This window comes from Rhinolophus hipposideros (assembly GCF_964194185.1).
Source record: "Rhinolophus hipposideros genome assembly, chromosome: 13".
NCBI classification, from domain to species: Eukaryota; Metazoa; Chordata; class Mammalia; order Chiroptera; family Rhinolophidae; genus Rhinolophus; species Rhinolophus hipposideros.
The window spans coordinates 28,946,892-28,972,801 of record NC_138059.1 but is presented as its reverse complement, the minus strand read 5'-3'; the positions used below and the strand labels follow the sequence as shown (position 1 = coordinate 28,972,801).

Below are 25,910 nucleotides of genomic sequence, written 5' to 3'. Positions count from 1 at the left end.
ATCAGATCATGTCATCTACAACAAGGGACAATTATACTTCCTTTCTGAAAATAACAAAAACAACAACACAGATTCGCTGGACCCCATCCCCGAGTTTCTCATTCAGGAGGTCTTGGGTGGGGGTTGATGACTTGCATCTCTAACAAGTTTCCCAGGTGATGCTGATGCTGCTGGTCCAGGGACTGCTCTTTGAAAACCACCGCTTTACACTATGATAACACAGACTTAAAAGTAATAAACGCAAAGCATTCATCAGTTTTTATTTAAAAAATAACATAATGATTTGTTGTTATTTAAGAAGCAGTGCAGGGCACACTGGAAAGAACTGAAAAATAGAGATAATTATAAAGAAGAAAATATAAATCACTTAAAATTTCAAACCCAGAAGTAAGCACTACAAACATTTAGTAGCTTTCCTTCCATATTTCTTTTGATATGTACATGTAGGTGCTCACATGTGCATATAATTAAAATCATTCTGTGTATACAATATTGTAGTTTTGTTTTTGGAAGTCCTGCCTCACTCCTCTGTTTTTTTCTTCCCTGATCAACAGTTGGTGGGAGGAGCATGAGTAAGTAGGCAGAAGGTGATTAAAAGTCTTTCCATTTTGGAAAGGTTCTCTTGAGCCAATAGAAGAGTTCACATTCTAGGATCTTCCCATCCTCTGTATCCCCAACCTCTTAATCACCAGAGAATACTACTAACTTTGAATGTGTTTAGTATAGGAGGTTTAAGTTGTCATTGTTGTGGGGGATCAAATCAACTAAATAATCATGGAGTTAGCCTAATTAATTGTTTAGTATTCCCTAGAAATCCGGTTTCAGATTGGTAAATAAAAATTTAGGGTGAGAGTAAAGATTAAAGGCAGATCTATAACTTCAGAAAAATTTTAAATGTTTTTAAAATTATGTAAGAAATAATGTATATCATAGAAAAAAGAGCTATATCTTTTGTTTCCAAACAAGTTATGAGGTGTGATTGAAAAATATGGTAAATGTTTAAATAAAATAATTTATTATAGTGAAAGACACATTGCCTTAATCTCTCTCAAAATACACCCTCTCGCTTCGAACACACTTATCCCATCATTCTTGCCACTTTCTAAAGCAGTTCTGGAAGTCCTGTTTTGTGAGTGTCTTTACTTCATCCTCCATCATGACAACACTCCGTGTCACACATTGCTTCTGGTATGGCAATTTCTGTCAAATAAAAACATTACGGTGGGTCCTCATCCACCTTATTCACCAGATCTGGCACCATGCGACTTCTGGCTCTTCCCCCAAATCAAAATGACCATGAAAGGAAAATGTTTTGAATTGATTCAAAACATTGAGGCAGCCACAACAGTGCAACGAAAGATACTCATGAAAGAGGACTTCCAGAACTGCTTCAGAAAGTGGCAAGAACGATAGGATAAGTGTGTTTGAAACAAGAGGGAGTATTTTGAGGGGGATTAATGGCAATGTGTCTTTACCTATAATATATTTTTTAAATTTAACCATTCACCATAACTTTTGCTCATACCTCATATTTTGATTGTTTAGGTGCTCTTCTAGTTAATAATCACTCTAGTTTTGGTCTAGATAGTAATCACTCTGCTTTTTGTCTAGATAATAATCACTCTACTTTTGGGTAAATTCTAACTCCTTTCATTTTTTTTCCTGACTAGTTAAGAACTTAAACTCAGAACCGGAGTCCAGTCAGAAACATTCTAGGTATTTCACACAGGGGATTCAATAGAGGGGATAGTTAAATATGTGTTGGAAGACTGAAGGAGCAAAAGGGGAACAGTGAGATAACTGAGCAATTAGTAACTACAGGATATTACTATTACTCCAAGGATAGAGAAAAAAACAGAGAAAAAGAAAAGAAGAAAGTGATGTCACCAGGCCCATCAGGCATTGGTCACTGTCACTCCTGAGGCTCACTATTGTTTCCAGAACCACTGACATACCACTATGGTCCACTGCTGCCACAGCTGCCAGCCACTGTCTAGCAGCAGCCGTGGCCCACTGCCACATAATGTTTGTTGAATCTGATGTAAGTTTTCTTGCCATTTACTGTTTTGTTCCCAGGGGTGATTTTTCTAATACCACTATGACATTCTACAAGGCTTCAATCACAACACATTACACTGTATGTTAATGTCTGACTTTTCCTTATCATATTCTTAAGATAAGAAAGACTTATAAATGTTTATAAATGTCTTATAATAGTTCTAATGCATTGCAAGGCTTAATTTATTCTGAAATATATTATTTTGTGTGCAAACTAGTTTTCTCTCCCACTATCTCTTCTGCTCTTTGGGTGGTTTAGGAGGTCAGACTAGCATCTGGATTCTAGTTCTTTACATAGATAACAGTGATATGGCCTTCCTATTGTGAGCTGCTTAGAGATTAATATTCCAATTGAGAATGACAAGAATCGTACAAGACATTAACTGTCCTTGCAATAGCACTGAAGAAGCATCTTATCTTGGTTCACATCAGAAACAGTGCTAATGAGACACACCTGGGCGTGAAATGATTCTATCATGAGAATTAAAAAAAAATTTTCTTCATTGTCCAACTACATTGTCAAACATGGGACATTTCTTAGATAACTTACAAGAGAGCCTTTTGAGGAAAGGAATGTTGCGTTCTTAATGGAACCTAACCCAACAATAACAAGATTAGCCTGCATGCAGCTACAGTGGGCTGCTATTAGTATTATGGGATGACACATCCACAGGCACAGCAGGCCTTTCACCTAAGCCAGGCAAAGTCATGTATTGTTATGAATTTTTCCTATGGACATGCTATTAACACTAGTGGGAGCTCGTTACATTAAGTAAAACAAAAACAAAAACAAAAAGATCACAAGGCCCACAGTTCTGCCATCCGCTCCCTCTCATACTACTCCTCATGTCTGGGTTATCTTGAAGGAGATCCTTTGCAAACACTAAGATTAATTTTTTTACGCATCTAAGGCACTAGAACATAGAAGTAAATAATTTGGTACAATCTTCCTTTCTACCTCTGAACAATAATTAAGGCAGTGACAGGAAATTAGCCCCTGGTCATTAGTTAGTGCTGTCTTTCGACTTTAAGTGATTTCTACACTTGTTATACGTGTGAGGCTAACTTGAAAAAAATCACAAGAAAGGACATAAGAAGTTGCAAATGAAGAGGTAGTCAAACTGTTTTCCTAGGCTTTAGGGGACAGAGAAAGGGAAATGTGAGCTTGTTAAGCATTTACCTGTAATATTTGACAGTGCTATTACTGCTTTCCAAAATAGACTCTACCTAGCTGACTATCCCCTTAGTTACAGCTGCTGTGACACCCCCCCCCACACACACACACTGTATTCTTTTTAGCAATATATGAAACTCCTGGCATGATGCCAGGACAAAAGAAGGCAACTTCTCTTTAACTTTGGCTTTCCACACCATCATCCTTCATTATCAAGGAGAGGGTGGCCTGGCATATTCTTGGGGAGCCAAGATTCTCCCAATATGGGATCATTTAATCTTGGAAGGGCTTTGAATTTCATTTTTCTTGCACTCTCTACAGTCATACCAACACTCCTCCATAGTTTTATTTCTGGTGAAAGGAGTAAGAGAACAACCTGGAAGAAGCACATCATAGGCTATTAGAGATGTAAGTTATCCTGGGGATCAGAGAATCCATCCTTACACACTGAGATGAAGAATGAAAGAGCTGGAATGACTTTGACCCAAGTTTTCTCCTGATTCTTTCCTTGACATATTGCTATACATCATGAAATGCATTAAATAAAATTCACAGTTTCCATTTGGTAAAGAATGGACAGTGGAGGGACTTAGCGTTAGGACCCACATTAGAGGTTTTATGTACATTCTCTGATATAATAATCCTTACATCAAACCTATGAATTATTATTATTCTCATTTTGCAGATTTATAAACTGAGGCTTTGAGAGTTTAAGTCACGGAGTTAGTAAACTCCTGAACCAGGATTCAAACCCAGCTGTGTCAGACTGCAAAGCCCATTTATTCAAACTACTACACTACGTTATATTGTCTATGTAGAATATTTCTCATGCTAAAGAAAAAAGCATTGCCAAACATGAAGAGTAATTTGGAAAAAAAAAAAAGAGTAATTCGAGACCCCAGGAGACCATGAGATCCCAAGAAACATATCGAGGGCAGGAAACATCTTTTAATAATATTAATAATAGTAGTGATAGCTACCATAACTGAGTACCGACTAAAGGCCGGGCACTTTATATTTGTTATTTCATTTAATTATCACAACCATCTGTGAGGATAATGATAATTACATATCCATTTTAAAGATGAAGACGCTGAGAAGTAAGGAAATTATATAACTTTCCTAAGTCACACAATTGGCAAGTGGTAAAATGAGAGAGTTAAATCTAAGTAACTTGAAACACCATGTTCTTACTAATCTTAGATGAGTGCTTGGCCCATGGAATCTGCTTAATAGATCCAGAATGCATGAATAAATGAATGGAAAAAAATGAATAAGTGGAGGCTGGAATGGTATGTACCAATCATGTAATGCCCAAATAGGCCTTGTTTAGAGGCTCTTAAAAACATAATGTTTTGTTTTGCCTTAAAAGGCAGAACTGGGACAAATCAGTAGAAAATTGCAGATTTCCTGTGGCTTCCTATACAGGAATCTGGCTTCTAGAAGTTCATTGCCTGAATGGCCTTCAATTCTATGATTCAAAGATTCTGTGAGGGTCGGTGTCATTTAGAGGCATAATAGTGAAGAACATTCCCATAATGAGAGCTGTCTCATAAAACAGTGATCTGCCCATCTTTGAAGGTGCTCCAGCTACATGACCATTAGCTGGAAATACTGTATAAGAAATCATTAAATTGAGTTGTATAGAAGCTTGTTTGCAAAAATGGCTGCAGTTATTCCCTTCCCTTCACCCATTGCCCTTTGCAAGATTACACTGAAGTTCCTCCCATTGAAAGATGGCATTTTCCCACCCCTTGAATCTGGGTTGGCCGCGTGACTCACTGTACCCAAAATAATGCAATAGAAACAATATGCTGGTTCTGAGTTTAGGTCCCAAAAGGCCTTGCATAATTTCACTCTTCTAGAAACCCTGAGACTCTTGTGGAAAAACAAAACAAAAACTTGCTAGACTAGCCTGCTAGAGAATGCCAGATTAGATGGAGAAGTGCCAGCCAGCCTCTGGAAGCTCAGTCAACTAGCTAATCTCTAGCTGACCACAGAGGCAGGAGAGAGCTTAGCAGAGACAAGAAAAACCACCCAGTTAACCTGTAAATACATGGGCAATAGTAAATGGTTTCAAGAATACCTGCTGAGGTAAAGGGAAGACTTGGAGAATGCCTGATGTTCGGTCAGAATAGATCATACCACCATCAACTGCCTGTATTCCAGAAGGCTTCCAGGGACTTTCTCAAAGGACTTAGTAGCCAACATGAATTCAGCATCTTACTACTTGCCAGACAACAGTTTTAATGCTTTATATAAATTAGTTCTTAAGTCTCACAACAACCACTGGGAAATGTATTATTATTATTGAACTGATATGACAGATATAGAAACCATGGCAGAAAGCTGAAGGAACTTACCTAAAGTACAGATTAGTAAACGTCCAGCCCATGTTTCCAACCCAGGAAGTCTGAAGCTACAGCCTTTGCTGTTAGTCACACTACACTGCCTCTTGCTGTCCAACCAAAGGGGAAGATTATCTGTAAGGACTATACTTATCTTCACAAAACCTGGGAGTTGTAAGTGTTCCCCCAGTGCTTTTCACCAGGTTCTCTTTACAAAGCCTGGGATGTCACCAAATACCTCATTCATTTTCCAGGCTTTTCCCATCTCAAAGTTGTTTTTCCTACAGCTTATTTCTAAGGAATCTCACTATTATACTTGAAGCTTAGAACCATGATCAAGTAAAATGTTTTAAAATAATGATTCCCAAAAGCATGGAATGAATTAAAAAGAAAACTTCTTTTCCAAAATAGAATCAATTTTCCAGTATGAGAGTTTCCATCCTACACAGAAAAGGAAATGTGCATAAATTCAGTTTAGAAAAATACATGAGATCGTCTTACGCAAAAGGCTTAAGAAGGGAATCAACTGCTAAATAAAATGATAAAAGCAGAACTAATAATCATGCCTAATGTTCAAGATGTGTTGAGTTTTTTTCCTGCCTGATATAGTTACCCTGCAGTTCATAACAGTTACCAAATGTCCAAAATCACTGTTTTTCTTATTGAATACAATGGTCTGCCAACATTTCAACCATAGTTAAACCAGTCCCATGGGACAAAAGTCAAGGAATGTATCCATTCCAACATTTTCTGCAGTCTGGTAGTGTGTAGCTCTCTGCCAAAATATCTCTTAAATGGGAACTCCAGTTGCCAAACTGGATGAAACATGACCAAGACGTACGCATTTTTCTAGAAATTTTCCCTGCCTTCCATTAGAGCAGGCAGTATCACTCATTTTCTTACCATTGTGGGTGGGTTTTTTTTCTGAAACCTCTCAGGAGTCCTGGTGCAGCACTCCCCACCTTCTTCCCCCATCCCCCCAACAGAGTAGGAATTAGTTGGAATCCCCTATTACCCGCACCCCTATCCCATTGCCCAGGATTTGACTACTGCCTCTTGGCAGAGCAGTGTAAATACCTGTGTATCTGCTTACAGACTTTCCTTTCATTTCACTTATTGGTCTAATTATTTTACAGCGTTCCTATAATCTCAACTCCTTTTTGCCTATAACTTTTCAAGGTCCTAATAAGGACTTCTAACTTCTCCCATCTTTCTAAATTAACCATCAGGCTCTCAAAAGCAGAATGTCAGTCTTGTTCTGGGAAGTTTTCATAGAACCCTTTCTTTTTCTTTTTTTAATGGCCTTTATATTTCAGAGCACTTTTAGGTTCACAGACAAGTTAAGTGGTAAGTACAGAGAGTTTCCATATATCCCCCTTCACAGACACTCAGCCTCCCACACTATTAGCATTCCACACCAGAGTGGTGTATTTGTTACAACTGAAGAACCTAGACTGGCATCATTAATCACCCAGAGTCCACACTTTACATTAGGGTTCACTCTTGGGGTAGTACATTCTATGGGTTTTGACAGCTGTACAATGACATGTATACACCATTATAGTATTATACAGAATTGTTTTACTGCCCTAAAAATCCTCTGTATTCTACCTATTCATCCCTCTCTCCCCCCAAACTCACTGATCTTTTTCACTGTCTCCATCGTATTGCTTTTCCCCAATTGTCAGAATCATATCTTTTCAAATGCAGTATTCCTTTCAGTTAATAGTATGTATTGAAGTTTCCTCCATGTTTTTTCATGGCTTGATAACTCCTCTCTTTTTGGTACTAATGTTCCTTTGTTTGGATGTACCATAATTTATTTATCCATTTACCTACTGTCTCAGTCATCTTGGGCTGCTGTAACAAAATCCCATAGGTTGGGCTTAAACAACAAATATTGATTTCTCACAGTTCCGGATCTGAGAAGTCTAAAATCAAGGTGCTGTTGGATTTGGTTCTTGGTGAGGACTCTCCTCCTGGCTTGCAGACGGCTGACGTTCTGGCTGTATCCTCACATAGTGGAAAAAGAAAACTCTGGTATCTCCTCTTCTTATAATCTCATCTAATCCCATCAAAAGGACCCCACTCTCATGACATCACCTAAACCTAATGACCTCCCCAAAACTCCACTTCCTAATACCGTCACGTTACTGGTTAGGTATTCAACATATTGATTTCGAGCGGGGACACAACATTCAGTCCATAACACCTACGGAAGAACATCTTAGTTGCTTCCAAGTTTTGGCAATTATGAATAACATTGCTATAAACATTAGAGTGCAGATTTTTGCATAGACATAGGTTTTCAACTCATTTGAGTAAATATCTAAGAATGTGATTGTTGGGTTGTATGGTAGAGTATGTTTGGTTTTGTAAGAAACTGCCGTACTGTCTTCTAAAGTGGCTGTACCATACCATTTTACATTCCCACCAGCAATGAATGAGAATTTCTGTTGCTCCACATCCTCACCAGCGTTTGGTGTTGTTCATGTTCTGATTTTGACTTTTCTAATAGGTTTATGAGAGTATCACATTGTTGTTTTTAACATTGTGTTTTTATTTCATTTTTGTCCTTTGCTGTTATACATACACTACATTGTAAGATTTTCCTATTTTCTTTCAAAATGTTTTAGTAAAAGTAATATGTGCTCAAAATAAGAGTCTCCTTTGCACATCGGCCTCTGCCTTAGATTCTACTTATGCCAATCAGCCACAGGGAACCTAATGTTACAGTTTCTTACATCTCCTTGTAAATATATCTTTTTATCTCTCCTTTTCATCTCTGTCACTCCTAACATATCCTGGTCTCACACAGCTCAAGCTTAGATTTGCCAACTGTGTTTTTGTTTTTAACCAATTAAAATTTTTTAGGAAAATGTTCTATGACTCTCACATTTATCTTATTACTATAGCAAGCCCAGAGAATTGCTTTTATAATCTCCGCTGTCTCTAGTTCAACCGCCCATATAATTCTTATTGTCATTTTTGCTATAATGAATTTGTTTATCAAATTAAAATACAATATTTTGTCCAGTTTTTACTAACATGGAAATATTTGATTCATATAATCCTTGTTTAAATCATCTCTTTTTTTAAATAAAATACTCAAGATTATAATCTACTCAATTTGAACAAAAGTATAGTCATTTAAATAAAAGACATAAAGTTAAAAATTAAAGTGATCATTCAAAATTATATTAGGAAAGAGACCATAATTACCCAAGTTTGTATTGTGGTTTTAGTTGTTCATTAGTAGATTTATTTGGAGGCTGAATCCATCTTGAGGGTGAATTCTATTTTCATATAGGGCAGTGTGCGTATGGAAGAATCCAGGCCAGTACAGAGGATAACGAAGAAAACTCTCTCTAAAAAAAAAAAAAAATTCCTCATTATTAATAGAGGATTTGAAGGGCCAGGACAAGAAATGTGGGAGACTATCTTCTTCCAATGAACTCTCCCTTTGCCAGTAAAGGTCTCTAGATTAGAGAGGCAAAGACTGGTTTGCAGATCTCTGCAATAAAGAACTTGCAGGTACATGTACAACCCAGTGCTCCATTTCTCCTTAAATAAATAAATAAATAGATGTTTAAAGTTTCGTCAAAGTTATGTGAGCAAAAGTTAACCAGTTCTACAAGGTTTATTATTAATAAGAACATAGGTTGACAGCCTTCCCTTCCACCACTCCCCCTTTCCTAGAGGTAATCAATTCAACTTTTTAAATTGTTTTTAACTCCCTCAAAATCCACCGGAGTTACTCCATTTCCCTGGTCTTTATTATACTATTTTTTCTCTTTCAAGAGTAGTGAATTCTGATCGTGAAGCTCTCAAAGCTTTTGCAATTTGAAGGACTCTTTTTAAGAAAAAGAATGTAAGATTTCAAACATAAAATTAGACAGGACTTTGGAAAAGTCCCTGAAGCTTAAGCTTCATTAGCTATAAATCTGCCTCTGCCTTCAAGTGAAAACACACAAGGTCTATTGTACTAAATTATCCTGTTGCCACCACTAAACTGTCTTGCAATCCACATACCATGTCTGAAACACCAAATCTCTCAATAATTTTACATTCACGTTGCACCCAAAAGCCCACCTCCTCTAAAAACTCTTTCCTATTGAACTGCAAAAATAGCATATTTCTTTAATTGCACTTTCTCTAAAATTTAATTCCATATTTCCTTCACTTATGAATCTATAACACATATTTATCCCATTCGTTTTTAAGGCAATTTTTAAAAATCACATATCGTCATTAGCAGCCCCTGATGCACAATTTAGGTGTAAGGTTAGTTTTGCAAGTCAGAGAAAATTAATTTAGTTATTATCTAAACCACTACATTTGAGGCAGAAGCCTCTTTCTGGTTGCTACTAGCTTTAGAGAAAATACAATTTCGATTATTTGACTTAATATGGCTGCTTTGCTAGAAGAAAGAATAAGATATTAAATATTAAAGATGACCAGATGGCAGATATTGAAGCCACTAAAAACAAAACCAAGCAGGGTGAACTCACAGGCACAAAATGTAACTCAAAAACATTAGTAGAGCTGAAGCTGTTTTTCTTTAGCATTATGAATCTCTTTATTTGTAAATGACAATTCCAGAGCTCCAAAGAGGCAATCTTATACATCAAACTGTCATTAAAATATGTGGCTCTTTCCTGCAGTGTCATGTTACTACTGAAGTTTTTTTTTTTTCCAGTACTACTGGAGGTAGTAATTAAAAGATGTATTATTTCTGGCCAACCATAATGGATACAACCACAGCAAAAGGTTAATTGCTATGCTACAGATACTACAGCAATTAGCTTTTAGAGCAGGGAGCGACAGGTACTGTTCTTCCAAGTGAAAGTTTTTAAATAAAGGCTCTCCTCAATGTGTGTTCATAGGCTCCCCTAAACTAAGTCAGTAAGTCATCAAATTCACACATGTCACTTGGAGGGACTAGAGCTAGGCAAAGAAGAGTTTGAGAGAAAATTTTGGGAGGGAGGGAGCCCATGCAGCCCAACTTCCTCTCTTTCCCTGCTCTTTTCTGCTCAGCCCAGCCCTCCAGCTGTAGTTCCCCTACTGCTGTTTGCTCCCCAATCCATTCCCTAATGCCTGGCCATCAGGTCGCAAGCAGGTCTACCCACATATGTCTCCAGGCCTCAGGCAAGAGTACAAAAGAGGACACCGTACTATATGTCAACATAGTTAAAAGTCATAAATCAAGCTAACAAACTGTGAAATAAAATATGTTCTGTCTTCCTACCTTTATCTTAAGATAAAATTTTTAATGTATACATTTATTTTAGTGAGTATAGGCAAACTATCAAAGATGAATAAATTTAATATATAATAATAATTATGTGGTCGTATAGCCTGGTGATGAGTTGAAAATGTTTGGATAAGTAATAAAAATAAAATAAAAACTTACACAATTTACAAATTATATATTTACTCCATAAATTTATTTTCTTCCCTTTGTTTCAGCAAAATTACTTAATTATGTTGTTATAATGAAGATTTTCATATAATCAGTGTTCTATTAATAATAATGCCAGATTTTATAGCTTTCCTGAGTTATTGTAGCTCTTGAATTTTTAAACAATTTTAAATTGGAGAAACTTTGTTCTGCTAAGGCAATAGCAACTGGAATTATCAATCAAATTCTTAAAGCTATACTTACTTTAGAAAATGAAGAATTAGGGTTTCTGGTCTGACATGTAAAGAGCTTAGAAGCCATCTTTCTATCCTAACAAGTAAAAAGCTGAAGAAACTGAAAAACAACAATTCTTCTTAGATCTGTCAGAGATTTGAGGCCACAAAGCAAATTGCTGCTCCCAAAATCAGAGAGACAGACAGATACAGAGAATCACAACTTGCTGGACTAGAAACCCATGAGCAGAAATCTCCAGGGGAACCAATTGGGGGTATGGAAATCTGAACTGTAACTGATGAACTGCTGAGGCTGTGTAGACAAGTCTGAGAAGACATGGGAAACCCAGTCTTCAGGGGATCCCCCACCCTTTTGGGAGCTTACCTTTCTGAAAGACTGGGAAAAATGTCCCTTCTCGCCATTCCTTTTCAACATCATGCTGGAAGTCCTACCTAATGCAATAAGAAAAGGAAATAAAAGGTATTATAGATTGGGGAGGAAGTCATAAAATTGTTTTTGTTTGCAGATGACATGATTATGTAGAAAAATCTGAAAGAATCAACTAAGAGAACTGCTGGAACTAGTAAGTGATTATAGCAAGGTTGCAGAATACAAGGTTAACATGAAAGTCAATCACTTTCCTACATACCAGTAATGAACAAGTGAAATTTGAAATTAAAAACACAATGCCAATTGGGAAAACAAAACAAAACAAAACAAAAAAACACTCCCACAGTATCATTTACATTAGTATCCCTCCAAATGAATTATTTAGGTATAAATCTAACTATATATATATATATATATATATATATATATATATATATATATATATCTGCATATATATATATATACACACACATATACATACATATCTATATATATATATGTATGTATATGTGTATATGTATATATCTGTATATATGTGTATATATACATATATATATATATATATATGTATATGGGGAAAACCACAAAACTCTGTTGAAAGAAATCACAGAGGAACTAAATAAATGGAGAGATATTCGATGTTCGTGGATAGGAAGACTTAATATTGTTAATGTCAGTGCTTCCCAATCTGATGTAGATTCAATGCAATCCCAATCAAAATCCCAGCAAGTTCTTTTATGGACATCAACAAAGTGATTCTAAAGTTTATATAGAGAAGAAAAAGACCCAGAATAGCCAATACTATATTGAAGAAGAACAAAGTTAGACTGACACTACATGATTTCAGTTCTTACTATATAGCTACAGTAATCAAGACAGTGTGTTATTGGCAAAAGAATAGACAAATTAATAAATGAAACAAAAGAGAGAGCCTAGAAATGGATTCATATAAATAAAGTCAACTCATCTTTGACAAAGGAGCAAAGGCAATAATATAATGGAGCAAAGATTGTCTTTTCAACAAACAATGCTGGAACAACTGGTAATCTACATGCAAATGGTTACAAATCATACACCCTTCATAAAAATTAACTCAAAATGAATCACAGACCTGAATGTAAAACACAAAATTATAAAACTCCTGGAAGGTAAAATAGGAGAAAATCTAGAAGCCCTTGGGTTTGGTGATGACTTTTTAGATACAATAACCAAGGCACAATCCATGAAAGAAATAATTGATAAACTGAACTTCATTAAAATTTAAACTTCTGCTCTGCAAAAGATAATGTCAAGAAAATTAGAAGATAAGCTGCAGACTGAGAGAAAAATATTTGCAAAAGATATATCTGATAAAAGATTGTTATCCAAAATATACAAATTAATCTTAAAATGCTACCATAACAAACAACCCAATTAAAAAATAGGCCAAAGACCTTAACAGACACCTCATCAAAGAAAATATACAGAGAGTAAATAAGCACATGAAAACATGCTCACATCATATGTCATCAGGGAAATGCAAATGGAAACAATGAGCTATCACTACACACTTATTAGAATGGCCAAAATCCAAAACACTAACAGCATCAAATGCTGGCAAGGATGTGGAGCCATGGGAACTCTCATTTATTGCTGATGGGAATGCAAAATAGTATAGTCACTTTGGGAAAAGTTTGGCAGTTTCTTACAAAACTAAACATGCTCTTACTATATGATCCAATAATTGTGCTCCTTAGTATTTACCCAAAAGTTGAAAACTTATGATCCCAGGAAATCTGCACACAAGTGTTTATAGCGGTTTTATTCATAATTGCCTAAACTTGGAATCAACCAAGATATCCTTCAGTAGGTGAAGAGGTAAATAAACTGTGATGCAGCCAGACGATGAGATAATTTTCAGCACTAAAAAGAAATGAGCTATGAAGCCTTGAGAAGCCTTGAGAAGAGGAATATTACTAAGTGACAGCGGCCAATTCGAAAAGGCTTCATGCTGTATGAGTCCAACTACATGACATTCTGGAAAACGGTAAAACAATGGAGACAATAGAAAGATCTGTGGTTGTCAGGCATTAGGAGGGACGGAAGGATGCGTAGGGGGAACACGTGAGATGATGTGTGTGTCAGTTGGTACCAAAGACTAGGTTGATGTCTCGAGTTCAACTTTCTATTACGATTTTGAATGAATAAAACTGTAAGGCCTGCCAGGGCTGGAATTCCATTGCCACCTGTGTCTCAAGTTGCTGACCAGACTCCGAAAATTGACAAAAGCATTTTTTTTTTTAGTCCTGTTACCCGGGAAGTGACTCAGTTTCCAACTACAGTCACTTAGGCAATTTACTTTAAAGGGCCAATTCTTTAAAGGGCCGTTTAAAATTCTTGGCTCCTGAAATCCAAAACGAAGTGGGTTCTTTTCAAGGAAACTTTATCGGGGTGATCACCAAGAGCTTCCAAAAAATCCTGGCAGGCTGCACCCCGCTCGACAGGACCGCGAAATAGGGCACGGTCCCGCGCTCCTGGGACTAGCACAGACGGCAAGGTGCAGGGCACTTCCCGGGCCGTCACCGTGCCCCCGGCAGCCCGGCCCCGGTCACCCCCGCCCCGCCGGGCCTCTCCCGAGCCAGACGCAGCCGGCGCAGCGCGGGCGGAGCGCGGGCGGGGGGCCAGGCCGGCGCCGCCGCCGCCGCCACGCGCCCGGACCTGCCCGCGGGAACTGGAGGCGCGTTCTCGCGGGATCGCTCAGCTCTCGCTCTGCGCGCGGCTGCCCCGGCAGCGGGAGTCCCCGACGCCCCCGGAGCGGTCTCAGGTCGCGGGGGTCTGGCGGGCTGGAAGGGAACGGGGGGGGAGGGAGAGCTGCCTTCGACCGCCGCCCGAGCTGAGGCTCCGCAGGCCCCGACCGGGCGGGTCCCGGGGCGACCCGGGCGGCCTCGAGGGGTGCGGGGCGGGCGGGGAGCTCGCGCTCGGAGCCGCAGGTGCCCAGAAAGCAGCGGCGGCACCGCCCGCTTCCGCCGAAGTTTGAGCCAAAGTTGGGGCTAGTTTCTGAAAGGCGATGCCAGGTCCCCTCGGGGTAAGGGAAGCTGCTGCACGGTTCTAGACCGCACAGGTGCCCGGTGTGGGACGAGGTACGGCGCCCGGCGCTGGAGGGCTGGGCACGGGGGCGAGGGGTGCGGTCGGTGGCGCCTCTGCTCCCGCAGCCTCCCCCCCGCGGAGCCTCGGTCGCCCTCCCGGGACAGACCTGCTTATTTTCCCTTTCGGTGGAGTCACTCATCCCCCAAGCCCCTGTGAAAACTCGTTTCGGTCCTCCTGCAAGTCCCCCTTAAGAAAAACAAAAGTACTAGATCCCTAGAAGACTGCCACAAACCCTGGCTCTACCGTGTCTTGAAAGTATTTAAGGACACATTAGGTCTTAAAAGAATTTCCCTGGGAGTCGGTTTTCTTGTACAGGATAAGGTCCAACAGGGGCACTTAGATTTTACGGTTCTATGAATCCTTTTAAACTTGTTCTGCGCTACTTCTCCATCTCACTCGTTCAGTGCCTTTTTAACTTATTCAATCCCTTTTAACTTATTCCGTCCTTAACTTATTAAATGCTTTTTAACTTATCCTGCATTACTTTTTTCTCCATCCACTCGTTCAATTCCCCCCCACCCCCTTTTTACTCCGTGTTCAGTACACAGCACAAACCTATCATCGGTTCCCTACAGATGAGACTTTCTCCACAAATGAAAATGGTACAGTCTGGGCCAAGGCAGGTGGAAGAGTATCTCCCAAGGATGGAATTTTCCATCGTTTTGCCAATGTTACTTACCTACAGTGAAAATCTTAACTCTGCGCTTGGATGTCCTTTGAGTTTATAACAAGTGTTGCTCATACACCCTCCTGATTGTTTTTACAGTAATCGATGTGGAACTCGTTTTTAGGAAAAGAACTTCTTTCAAAATGGTAAAATAATGAAATGAGGAATTTGAACATTTTATCTTTGGATGGAAATCTGAGAAGGAAAAGAGCGATTAATCCAAGCCATGTGGTAAAAGCAGGAATTTGAAGAAAATGGAAATGTTTACATTTTTGTGGACATGTGTTTTTCTACCCCTCATAAGAGGGCACAGTCTTTTCACGTGTGAACCAATTATTGTTCCCAGATGTATGAAAATGGCCTACAACATGACGTTTTTCCCTAATCTGATGGGTCATTATGACCAGAGTACTGCTGCTGTAGAAATGGAGGTGAGTAGCTCTTCATACCATTATCGCAAAATAGTTTATGCTCTGTTCTGGAATAAACTATAAATGTGACTTTTTTTAAGACAGTAAAGGATTCTTTCAGTTGTGTACAAGTCATATTTGGAATAAATCCTTTTGAAAATTAGTATATGTGCTGCCGAAGCGAGCACAATCCTTTTGAAAATGAAATCTCCCTTTTAACTTGTATTTGTATACATTTGCGGTTCTGTTTAGTGTATTTACTTAAGATAGGGTCCATTTTATATGAAATGTAATAAATGATTTAGAAATACCTTGCACCTGGCAAATATTTTGCTTTCCTGAATCAATTACAGTACTTCCTCTAATAATGTGAATTCTGGATTTTTCCTAATTCACTAAATATGCAATCTATATTGCCTGGACTACATATATTTTCGTAAGTAGTTGTAATGTTCGTTTGGCACAGTTTTCTGAAGCACATCAATTATTGAAAGATTTGGGGGCTGTAAATGGTGTTTTGCTAAAAAGTGACTTTTTAAAGCACTTCAATATTCTTTGTAAGATATTTGTTAAAGGAAACCACGTGTCGGGGTAGGAACAGAGTGAAGCTAAAGATTGCCTTAGGTGCCTCAGTTACCTGCCTCTGCTTTAGAGATATGCAGATTTCTAGGGAGATGTGGGAAGAAAGAGGTACCGATAGAGGTAGGGACCTGCCCTCTCCTATATATCTATTAGGTTGATAAGTATCTTAAAGGAAAGAAGACAAATGTTGTTGTCGTTTTTCTCCAGAAAAGCTGTCCAACGTTGGTAAAGGCCTCTTTTACCCTCAGATTGTTGCCAAGAGATGAAACCCCTATAATTTTAATACAGTCACTACTTTAAAAACTGACTGGACTTGATTTTGCAGCTTCAAAAGTCTTCCATTGTTTTGTTGGATAGTTGTCGGACTACCTTATATACTCATATACCTTATATACTCATGTCTAAAATAGAAGGGCTCTTCTTTTTTTTTCTTGTTTTTTATTTTTTTAATTAAAGTTTATTGGGGTGACAATGGTTAGTAAAGTTACGTACGTTTCAAGTGTACAATTCCATAATATATCATCTATATATCGCATTGTGTTTACCACCCAGCGTCCTCACCGTATATTTGACCCACTTTACCCTCTTCTACCCCCTCCCCCATTCCTTACCCTCTGGTAACCACTAAACTGTTGTCTGTGTCTATGATTTTTCATTTGTTTGTTTGTCTTGTTCATTTGTTGGTTTCTGTTTTATACCCCACATGAGTGAAGTCATATGGTTCTTGACTTTTTCTGTCTGACTTATTTCGCTTAGCATTATAATCTCAGGATCTACCCAGGTTGTCTCAAATGGCACTATTTCATCTTTTCTTATGGCAAAATTGTATTCCATTGTGTATATATACCACATCTTCTTGATCTAATCATCTGTCTAAAGACACTTTGGTTGTTTCCATGTCTTGGCCACTGTAAATAAAGCTGCAGTGAACATTGGAGCACATACATCTTTACGGATAAATGTTTTCAGATTTTTTGGGTAGATACCAAGGAGAGGGATTGCTGGGTCATATGGTAATTCTGTTCTTAATTTTTTGAGGAACCTCCACACTGCCTTCCATAGTGGCTGCACCAATTTGCATTCCCACCACCAGTATATGAGGGTTCCTTTCTCTCCACAGCCTCTCCAACACTTGTTATTATTTGTCTTGTTGATGAAAGCCATTCTGACTGGGGTGAGGTGATATCTCATTGTGGTTTTTATTTGCATTTCTCTGATGATTAGTGATGTTGAGCAAATAGGAGGGTTTTTAAATACTAAGTTGATGTACTTTAAAAGGGTATTACAAATTATATTATTGTAATCTTTCAGTGGATTTTCAAACTGGTGCAAGATGTAATTTTGAACACTGAACGAGTGATCCAGTGAGACTTTTCATTGATTAATCAGAACCATCTTGATAGTTTACTCTGATTAAAATAAAGTATGTAGTGGGGATACCTTCAAGGAATAATTATATCATTTATTCACATTTTCTCTGATGCTAGTACATGTTTCATAACTCGTAGAGATCTTAATATTGTTTGTTTGTTTGTTTTTTTAAATCTGGTTCCCTTTCTGTGTAGTGGCTACAAACATTGTAAGTTCAAATGCTAGCATCAACCTTATACATATAGATCATTTAGGGCTCCTAGGGGAGAGATGCGTCCTGCTATTAAATGCATATAATTATAGGATGATAGAACTAATATTTGTTCTATACGTGTCTTTTTTAAACCAATGGTTTCTGGCTGAAAAAAAAAGTTTTTTATTTACCTTGCTCTTTCCCAGGTAATTTTGTGTCTGGACATTATCAAAAAGGCATTTTTGTTCTTATTTATTTGAAGATACATCTTTGTTATATAACCTTCCTTGTACACTAAACTTTCTCATAGCCTTTACTATTAAGATTTATTCTATAAATCATACTTCAGTAGGTTTAAGGATATAAAAGAAGAAAGCCATGAAGCAGTCATTTAATAGCATTAGTTGAAGTCTACAAGAAGAAAGGGGAATGGAAAGGCAAAATATCAACCTGAGTCAGACTTTAAATCCCAATATATGATTTTTTTGGTCCATGGTATTGTGCTTTTCCTCTTGCCCCATCTTTATGTGTCGTTAGCCGGTGGTATTCTCTTTTAGTTCCTGTACTGAATGTCCAAAATCCTATTATTTTAAAGTTATAAGTGACCCTAAATACCATGCAGAGCTTCTTTACCTCTTTTGTGCTTTTGACCCCTTCTCAGAGTAAGAGAATGTTTTAAAATTTTAATAAAATGAGTAGGATTACAAAGGAAACCCATTATATTGAAATGTATTTGTAGTCCAGGTTAAGAATGCCTGAATCCTTCATTATACAGGCGAAGAAACTGAAGCCCAAAGAAGTTATGATTTGTTCAGGGTCTGACAGTCTTTTCTGCCAACATGGACCATAATGTCATCTTTAACTTTTATTTTTACCCTTAACCTTATGGGATAAAAAAATTATTTCTTAAGATTCAGAATGTGATGTGTTAATTTAGTCTTGGCTACTTTATTGCAAACTTCATTTAAATAAAGATTACACTGGGAGATTGTTTCTTTTAACCTTTATTCATCTCTACCTCTTTTCCCCTCTCATCTGTACCTTGAATATAAAGTCTCACCAGAATTTTTAGATGAAAAATGAAATCTTTAGCCTTCAGTTGCTCCTGATTTTGTTAAAATGCAAATCCATGCAGTCCACTTTACAGTTAAATTCGTCACTGTTTCCCTAAAGCTGGAAAAATAAAGACCTGACTCTAGTATGGCACCCAAGGCTCTTCTTGTGGGAGCCTGCCTTCCTGTCCAACATCCCATCTTGTCCCTTCCAAACACTGCTTCACCCAAACCAACCTCTTTATAGAACTCAATCCATGTTACTCGCTCACTTCTGTACCTTTGCACATCGTATTGTATCCACTCCCTCTTGGGCTCTTTACCCATCCTTCTTCACCTGTTCAGTTTCTTCAGGTCTCAATTGAAGTAATAATTCTTTGCTTAGTGAAGCTTGTTTTCACTTTGTCCCAAGTTTATTTAATCAGCTCAATCTTTACACTGTGATAATACTATATATGACTGTCCTTACACTTACTTTACTGTACTGCAATTATTTACCTGTCTCTGACACTGGATTGCAGGTTTGTTGAGAGTAGGGGTCATGTTTATTTCCATCCCCAGTGCTCATTACAGTGCCTCTGAGCATGGCAGATGCTCAGTAAAGGCTGAACAAAGAAAAAGGTGGTGTTTCCGGTCCTAATAAATCAGCAAAGAGAATTTCTCCCCTAAATCTTTACTTTCTATTTCTATGTTCTTCAGTGTCCAAGTAAAAGACGTTCTAATATTTTTAGGTGGTTTACATATCATCTACTTTCTTTCTGCCTAAACTTAGTTCTAATAAAATTTGTCAGTGGACATCCTCTATGTTCTTTCTCATATTAGCTTGATAACATTTGTTAGAATATATTTAAAGAATTTGAATTTTAACCATTTGTATTTATTTATATGGAGTGAAGGAATCATCTTTAGATTGGACCATTATAATATAAACTGTGTCAGATTTTTTTCAAACGTTGTACTTTAGTACGTAAGTTTATAGTCCAGCAAGTACTAAGTTATTAACTGCATGTATCTTGGCTTTTACTTTTTAAAAGAAGTGTTTTATAGTTTCTCTAAAGAACAGATTGGACTTTACATCTCCAACCCAAGTGCCTTTGGTTCCTGCTGGTCCCTGTTGAATTTTCAGTGTTCACTATGAATTAATGTTAGGATGAGAGGCTCAAGAATGATATGATGATTATGGCAACCAGTTGTGCTGTCTTAGCCACTAAAACTTCCATGTAAGTCAGGAGATCTATCTCAGTCCTCTTGTATGCCTTACTTTTCATTTTGTGTGATGTCTATCCTGTTTTATAGAATTTATAACATTTGTAGTCATTGCTGATCTGTGATTATATGAGATGATTTAAAGCAGTGATTTTCAAAGGTTAGTTCATAGATCAGTGGCTTGTGAGCTTGTTAGAAATGCAAGTTCATGGACTCCATCCATCCCAACCTACTGTATCATGACCTGTGAAGACAGAGCCCAAGACACTGTATTTTAACAAGCTGTGTAGCTGTTTCTTATGATGTTAACATCTGAGACCCACTGGTGTAGAGCAAAGAATTCAAACTTTCTGTAAAGGGCCAAATGTTAATAATAAATATTTTGGCTTTGCAAACCATGCAGTCTCTGTCACATCTACTCACCTCTGCAGTTGCAACAAAATCAGCTAGACAATATGTAAAGAAATGAGTGTAGATGTGTTTCAATAAAACTTTATTTACAAAAACAGGCAGTGGGCTGTTTTTTGGCCCACAGGCTATAGTTTGCTGAACCCTGGTTTAAAGTACTTAGAAGTGTCATTAAGGATTATACATGTATAACACATAAAAATAAACATTCTTATTAATATGTTAACTGAGTTATGTGTTATTTACTTTACACATAAATTTTTTTTAAGTCAAATTTATCACAAACCAAAAGGATCTGATTGGGATATCCTACTTCTTTAGTTTTGTTTCAGATTGCTTGAAATCAGGGACTTCAGTTTTTTCCTTATTTTATTATCTGAAGCTGAAGTCATTTGTATTACAAAGAGTTAATTTACAGTTCTGAATAGTAACTTGGCTTCATAATGAAAGGATGTTGTACAGTGTAATTCTCCCAAGTGGAAAAACAAATGGCTGCTGGTTTTCCATTGTGTCCCTTTTTGTTTCATATCTAGAGCATTGTTTCTCAAATTGTTAGGTTGATGTCCCTTGAGAGACTGATTTCATCCAAAAAAGAGCTGAGACTGATCTAGGGAAAATGGAAACAGGAATATTTATTTTTCTTTTTGAATTGCCTTCATTGAGGCCTAGGCAAAAGCAAAGTCATGTATTGTGTTTGGAACAGCATGTGGTCGTTCCACTTTTGAACAATCTAAAGGGAAGTAAGCCAAAACAACACAAAAACCCTTTCTTTTCCACCTGTTAATATGCCCTACTAAAAGTCTCTATTCAATTAAAAATAAAGAGGTGGAGAAAAACTCTATAAACAAATTTCTAAGAAAAACTCTATTTGTCGTGGGCAGTGGTTTTTAAACATTTTCATTTTCCTGCTTTTAGAAGAGTCTGGTGGACCCCTTTATTTCCTCCTTAATTCTCTACTCTTATACCCCCCCATACGCCAGTAAGAAAATGTTTAGTGTTACTAACCTCTTTATTTTTCAGGGAAGGCTTTCTGAAAATAGCTGTAACCATTCTGAAAGTAAGCTAGTGAGTCATTTAAAATGAAGTAGACATTGAAAAGTGTTCCAACTCAGTTGTGTGTAGTGGCTACTATTGTGTTTAAAATGTAGAAACCACAAGTTTACTTTGCTTTGTGATGTTGTATTGAGGCAGTAGGGAAAATGACTAGACTGTTTCTAAGTCTGTAGAATCAGGGTTAGACGTGTGCGTGAACAGAGGACAGTATTTCTTCTGGGAAGTTCTGCTGATAGGCACAGGTTCCCATAGAGCTATTCCCTCTATCCCGCAGTCTAGGATATTATTAGTTGTGCCCTCAGGAGAGCCTGTCCACCAAAGGACGTGGTTCTTTCAGACCATGGGAAGACTGTTGTGTTGCGATTATTTCCTTTCCTTGAGAATGTGGCATGTGGATAATGAAGCCTTATTACTCTGGTGTGGATATTTGTCATGTTATTCATTCATTAATGTTATTGAATGTGTGCCTGAATGTGTAGCTTCCCCAGAATTGCAGTTTTTCAAGTTACAAGTTCTAAATTAAAAAATTAATTGACACATCACCAGAGAGATTTCTTTTTTTGTAGTGTCAACCAATTACTGTATGTATTTGTCTAATTTCCAAAGGAAAGCCGTTTTGGAGAAATAATTAAAAATTTGTAATGCTAAGAAATGTTTCAGAAATAGCAAGTTTTCCATTATGGAAATAATGCAAATTTTTGTTTTTTATTCTTCTCTTGTATTCTAGGCTCTGCCTTGTATTTTTTAAAGATGCTGACTTGCCTAAGATTAGTCACATTCATGAAAATAAGTGGCAGAGTTTTTACCACTTTATTATACACAGTAGTCCATTAATATTCTCAAAGAATTTACTCCAGACCCTTGTAACCATTTGACAGTATTTGTTTTGTGAATTGTAAACTTTGAGGACCCTTTTAGGTCTTTAATGAGTCTGTGGTCTGGCTGAAGCCCATTACTTTTTTCTTCACTTTCTCTCTCTTTTCTTTACCATTACCAGAAGTTGGCATTCTTTTTGATGCCATTATAAAGTAAGAAATAAAGCTTTTATTACTTCTTGAGCGTTACTCAGTATGGCACCATGAGTAGAAAACACAAATCTTGAGGTGAAAATCGGATGCTTTGCAGTCACTTGGCCGTGTTCACTGGTGACAGTGGCTTGCTTCCATGTACCAGTGGGATTCTGATTCATGCTGCAGAAGTGACAAATGTTTATATATCTTGTGTCTTTGAACTAGAGGGGCAAAGCACAGCCAAGATACTGATGCAGGACCACGCTGCTTAGGCTTTGCTTTATATTTTTTAAAACATCAAAATATTTTTCTTCTTTTGATCACTTTCTGTTAGAATTCTAACCCAGACTTTCTCTTCAGGATCTTACAGTGTCACCAACCCCGGGTCCATATTATGGTTCCTTTCATTATTATGTCATTATAGCATGGGGGAGCTAGCTGGTGTGTTTTAAGGAAAAGGTGGTAGGTAGTATGGCACAAATAGGCATTCTGAGAGTGTGAGTAATATGCTCACACTACTTTCCCATGTCTTTAATTCTGCTCATGCCACTTGAAGATGGAATGCTATTTGAGTACACTTGATGTCAGGAGTAGGTGAATTAGGTAACACCCCATTCATGAGAGGTAGCTTGTGTTGATTACTCTAGATGTCCCATAGTTGTGTCCAGTCTGTACCAGGAAGTATTAGCAAAACCAAGGTCCCTTTTATTTATGTAGGATTAATCTCCTGAGTGTCACATGTCTATGGTCTCATCAGCTTTTTGTCCTAAGTATGATGGGCCAGTATGACGTCCTGTCCAACCATGATATGGTTAGAGTCTGACAGTGAAATTCAGGCACAGAGCTGAAGAGCTGATGTTTTTCTGAGGCAGTGTTTCTCAGCCTTTGGTGTGTATCAGAATGGTCTGAAGAGCTCGTTAAAACACAGACTGATAATGGGATTTTTTTCTAGCTTTTTTTTCTTGCAATAAAATTCAAACAATGATGTTACAAAAAAAGTAAACAGCAGCTATTTAAAAATGTATGTGTTCATAAAGAGTATTCATAAGCAAATACATAGACTATATACATTAAAACCTCAGTAGTGAATTTACTTTTTATTTATTTTGACTTTTCAAGCTCTGTATTTACTGCCATAATTTCTACTGTCATTATTTTGGACAATTTCAATTTAATTAGTTGTGTAAATTAAATTTTAGGGCTGTGAAAACATACAATCTAGTATAACTACCGCTTCCCCTAACATTGAAAAACTATTACAAACAAACAAATAAAACAAACAAACAAATCACTAACCCCAGCCTAGAATTCCTGAATCTGGGGTGGGGTGGAGAGTTTGCATTTCTAACAAGTTCCCAGGGAATGCTGATGCTGCTGATTCACTCCCATGGCCACTGCTCTAAGGCAAGTCAGTAAGATGTGCTGCGGTCCCTGCGAGATGAAAGTAAATTGCTTTCGGAGAAAAAAGCGTTCAGATTAGAGCTGCATTTGAGGTACTAGGGCTATACTGATTTGCTACAGTAAAGAGACCACATCTGGAAAAGCGCCTTAGTCATTTGATTAAGGTTGCATAAGACAATCTATTAATAACCTATCCAGTTGTACTGGACAATGAAAATGGGCAGCTGCTAAGAATTACTACCCCTGAATATGTTTTTGATGGTGTCGCTAGTCTCTGAAAGCCCCCTGGTCAGAAGTATTACTCTCGATTTTCTGTCATGATAAAGAAAGACCACTAATGGCTTTGCTTGGACTCTTCTGCCTTTATAATGTTTACGAAAGATGTCAGTGTAGTGATTGTGCTATTGCTAAGCACGACTATTTAAAATATACACTCATGGACTTGGGAAATAACAGTGGGTTGATTTTGGGTTGATTTCCACCAAGCCGTTGTCAAAAGTCTGTTTATCATCTGACCACCAAAAGCCCGGTTTCTGAAACTTCCAATGAAGCACATTGGATCCAGAATTAATATACCCATACCAGTGTAACTTAGCCCCATCTAAAATTGTGTTCTTTTCCTCCTTAATCAAGCACCCTCAGAAACAGCATAAATGGACAGTATCTTAGAGTAATGTCTAATCTTTTTGCAGATTCAATTTTGACTTGACGCAGGGCATGCTGGGGTAGAACCGTACTTGTAAGTTGGGACATTAAAAAGGGGTGGGGATGGAGTATGAAGCTATTTGTTTTCTTCTTACAAAGTAAATCTCTCAGGAGTGTCTGCCTCAGCAGACTAGGGGAAAGGGTCTGCTTCGAGGGCTCTGAGTGCGGAGGACTGTGTGAGAACGTGAACCTTGTCACGTGTGGCCACTTCAGAGCTCAGAGTCCCGCTGCTCACTTAATCACAGTATCACTAGATCCTTCTGTGACAGGGAAACGAAGTTAAGTGATGTAGTTTGGCAGCCTGCAGGATCAAACTGTGCATTTGGTTTGCAGCTTCTTAAAGCATTCAGGCCTTTTAATCCTGTTTCACTCCACACCTCCAGCCCAGGTTTGTCGCAGCCTCCCTAGGCCAAACAGTGCCACGGGAAGCGCCCACCTCAGCCCGGAGTCCTTGAATGCTTCATGCTCTTCATACTATTTTCAGCTTCTCTGGCAGCAGCCACTCCGCCTTGCCTTTACTGGGCACATCGTTCTAAGACACTCTGGACTCTAAATGATTGCTAGGATAATGCAGTTTGCCGTTTTTCTACTGTATACCATGGGCTGCCAGATTTCCCCCTCTAAGTACTGACGGAGTAGTCACGGCATCAGCCCCAGTTAGACCAGAAAACCGTTTCTAGAATTCCTCTTATTTCACAGAGATCACTTACAACTGAGTCTTGCTCTAATTCGAACCAGTCAGTCCTGGTTGCCAACAATAGAAACCAACTTTGACTAAGCAGAAAATGAACGGATTTTGGATGGCTTGTCAGATCAGTGGGAGGAGGCTGAAGAACCTGGTCCAGAACCAGGACACAACTAAGATCATGTCAGAGGATCAGTCTGTGCCCAGTGCCAGTGCCAATGTCCCTGGAGAGTTAGTTTCACACTGTGGCCATTATTAACCCCACTGCAGTTGTCTCACATAATCTATTTGTTGTTCTTTTGTGCAACTGTTTCCCCAAGAATCACAATACCTGGAGCATCCAAATGGCCGAGGTAGGTTGTGTGACTGGTTTGTTGTCAGACTGTATCCCTGCGTCCCCCCTACTTTGTGGCATCCCATGGGATGCTACATGGGT

The 25,910-nt window shown here is 38.1% G+C and overlaps 1 protein-coding gene across 4 annotated transcripts in view; it reads left to right on the top strand.

Annotated features, from left to right (window-relative positions):
- Positions 1-14,259: 14,259 nt before the first annotated feature.
- The window catches only part of FZD6 (frizzled class receptor 6), a 32,930-nt gene continuing 21,279 nt past the window's right edge, over positions 14,260-25,910 (top strand). For 2 of the 4 annotated variants that reach the window (XR_013994732.1, XM_081070077.1), the window contains exons 1-2: positions 14,270-14,408; positions 15,498-15,829. Coding sequence is in view for 2 of the 4 variants with exons in the window: in XM_081070075.1 (XP_080926201.1) it covers positions 15,653-15,829 (177 nt within the window). In the remaining 2 variants the exon portion in view is untranslated. Of the gene's footprint in view, positions 14,409-14,511; positions 14,725-15,497; positions 15,830-25,910 lie in introns of those variants that run through there. The other 2 variants (XM_081070075.1, XM_081070076.1) reach the window with 2 other exon arrangements.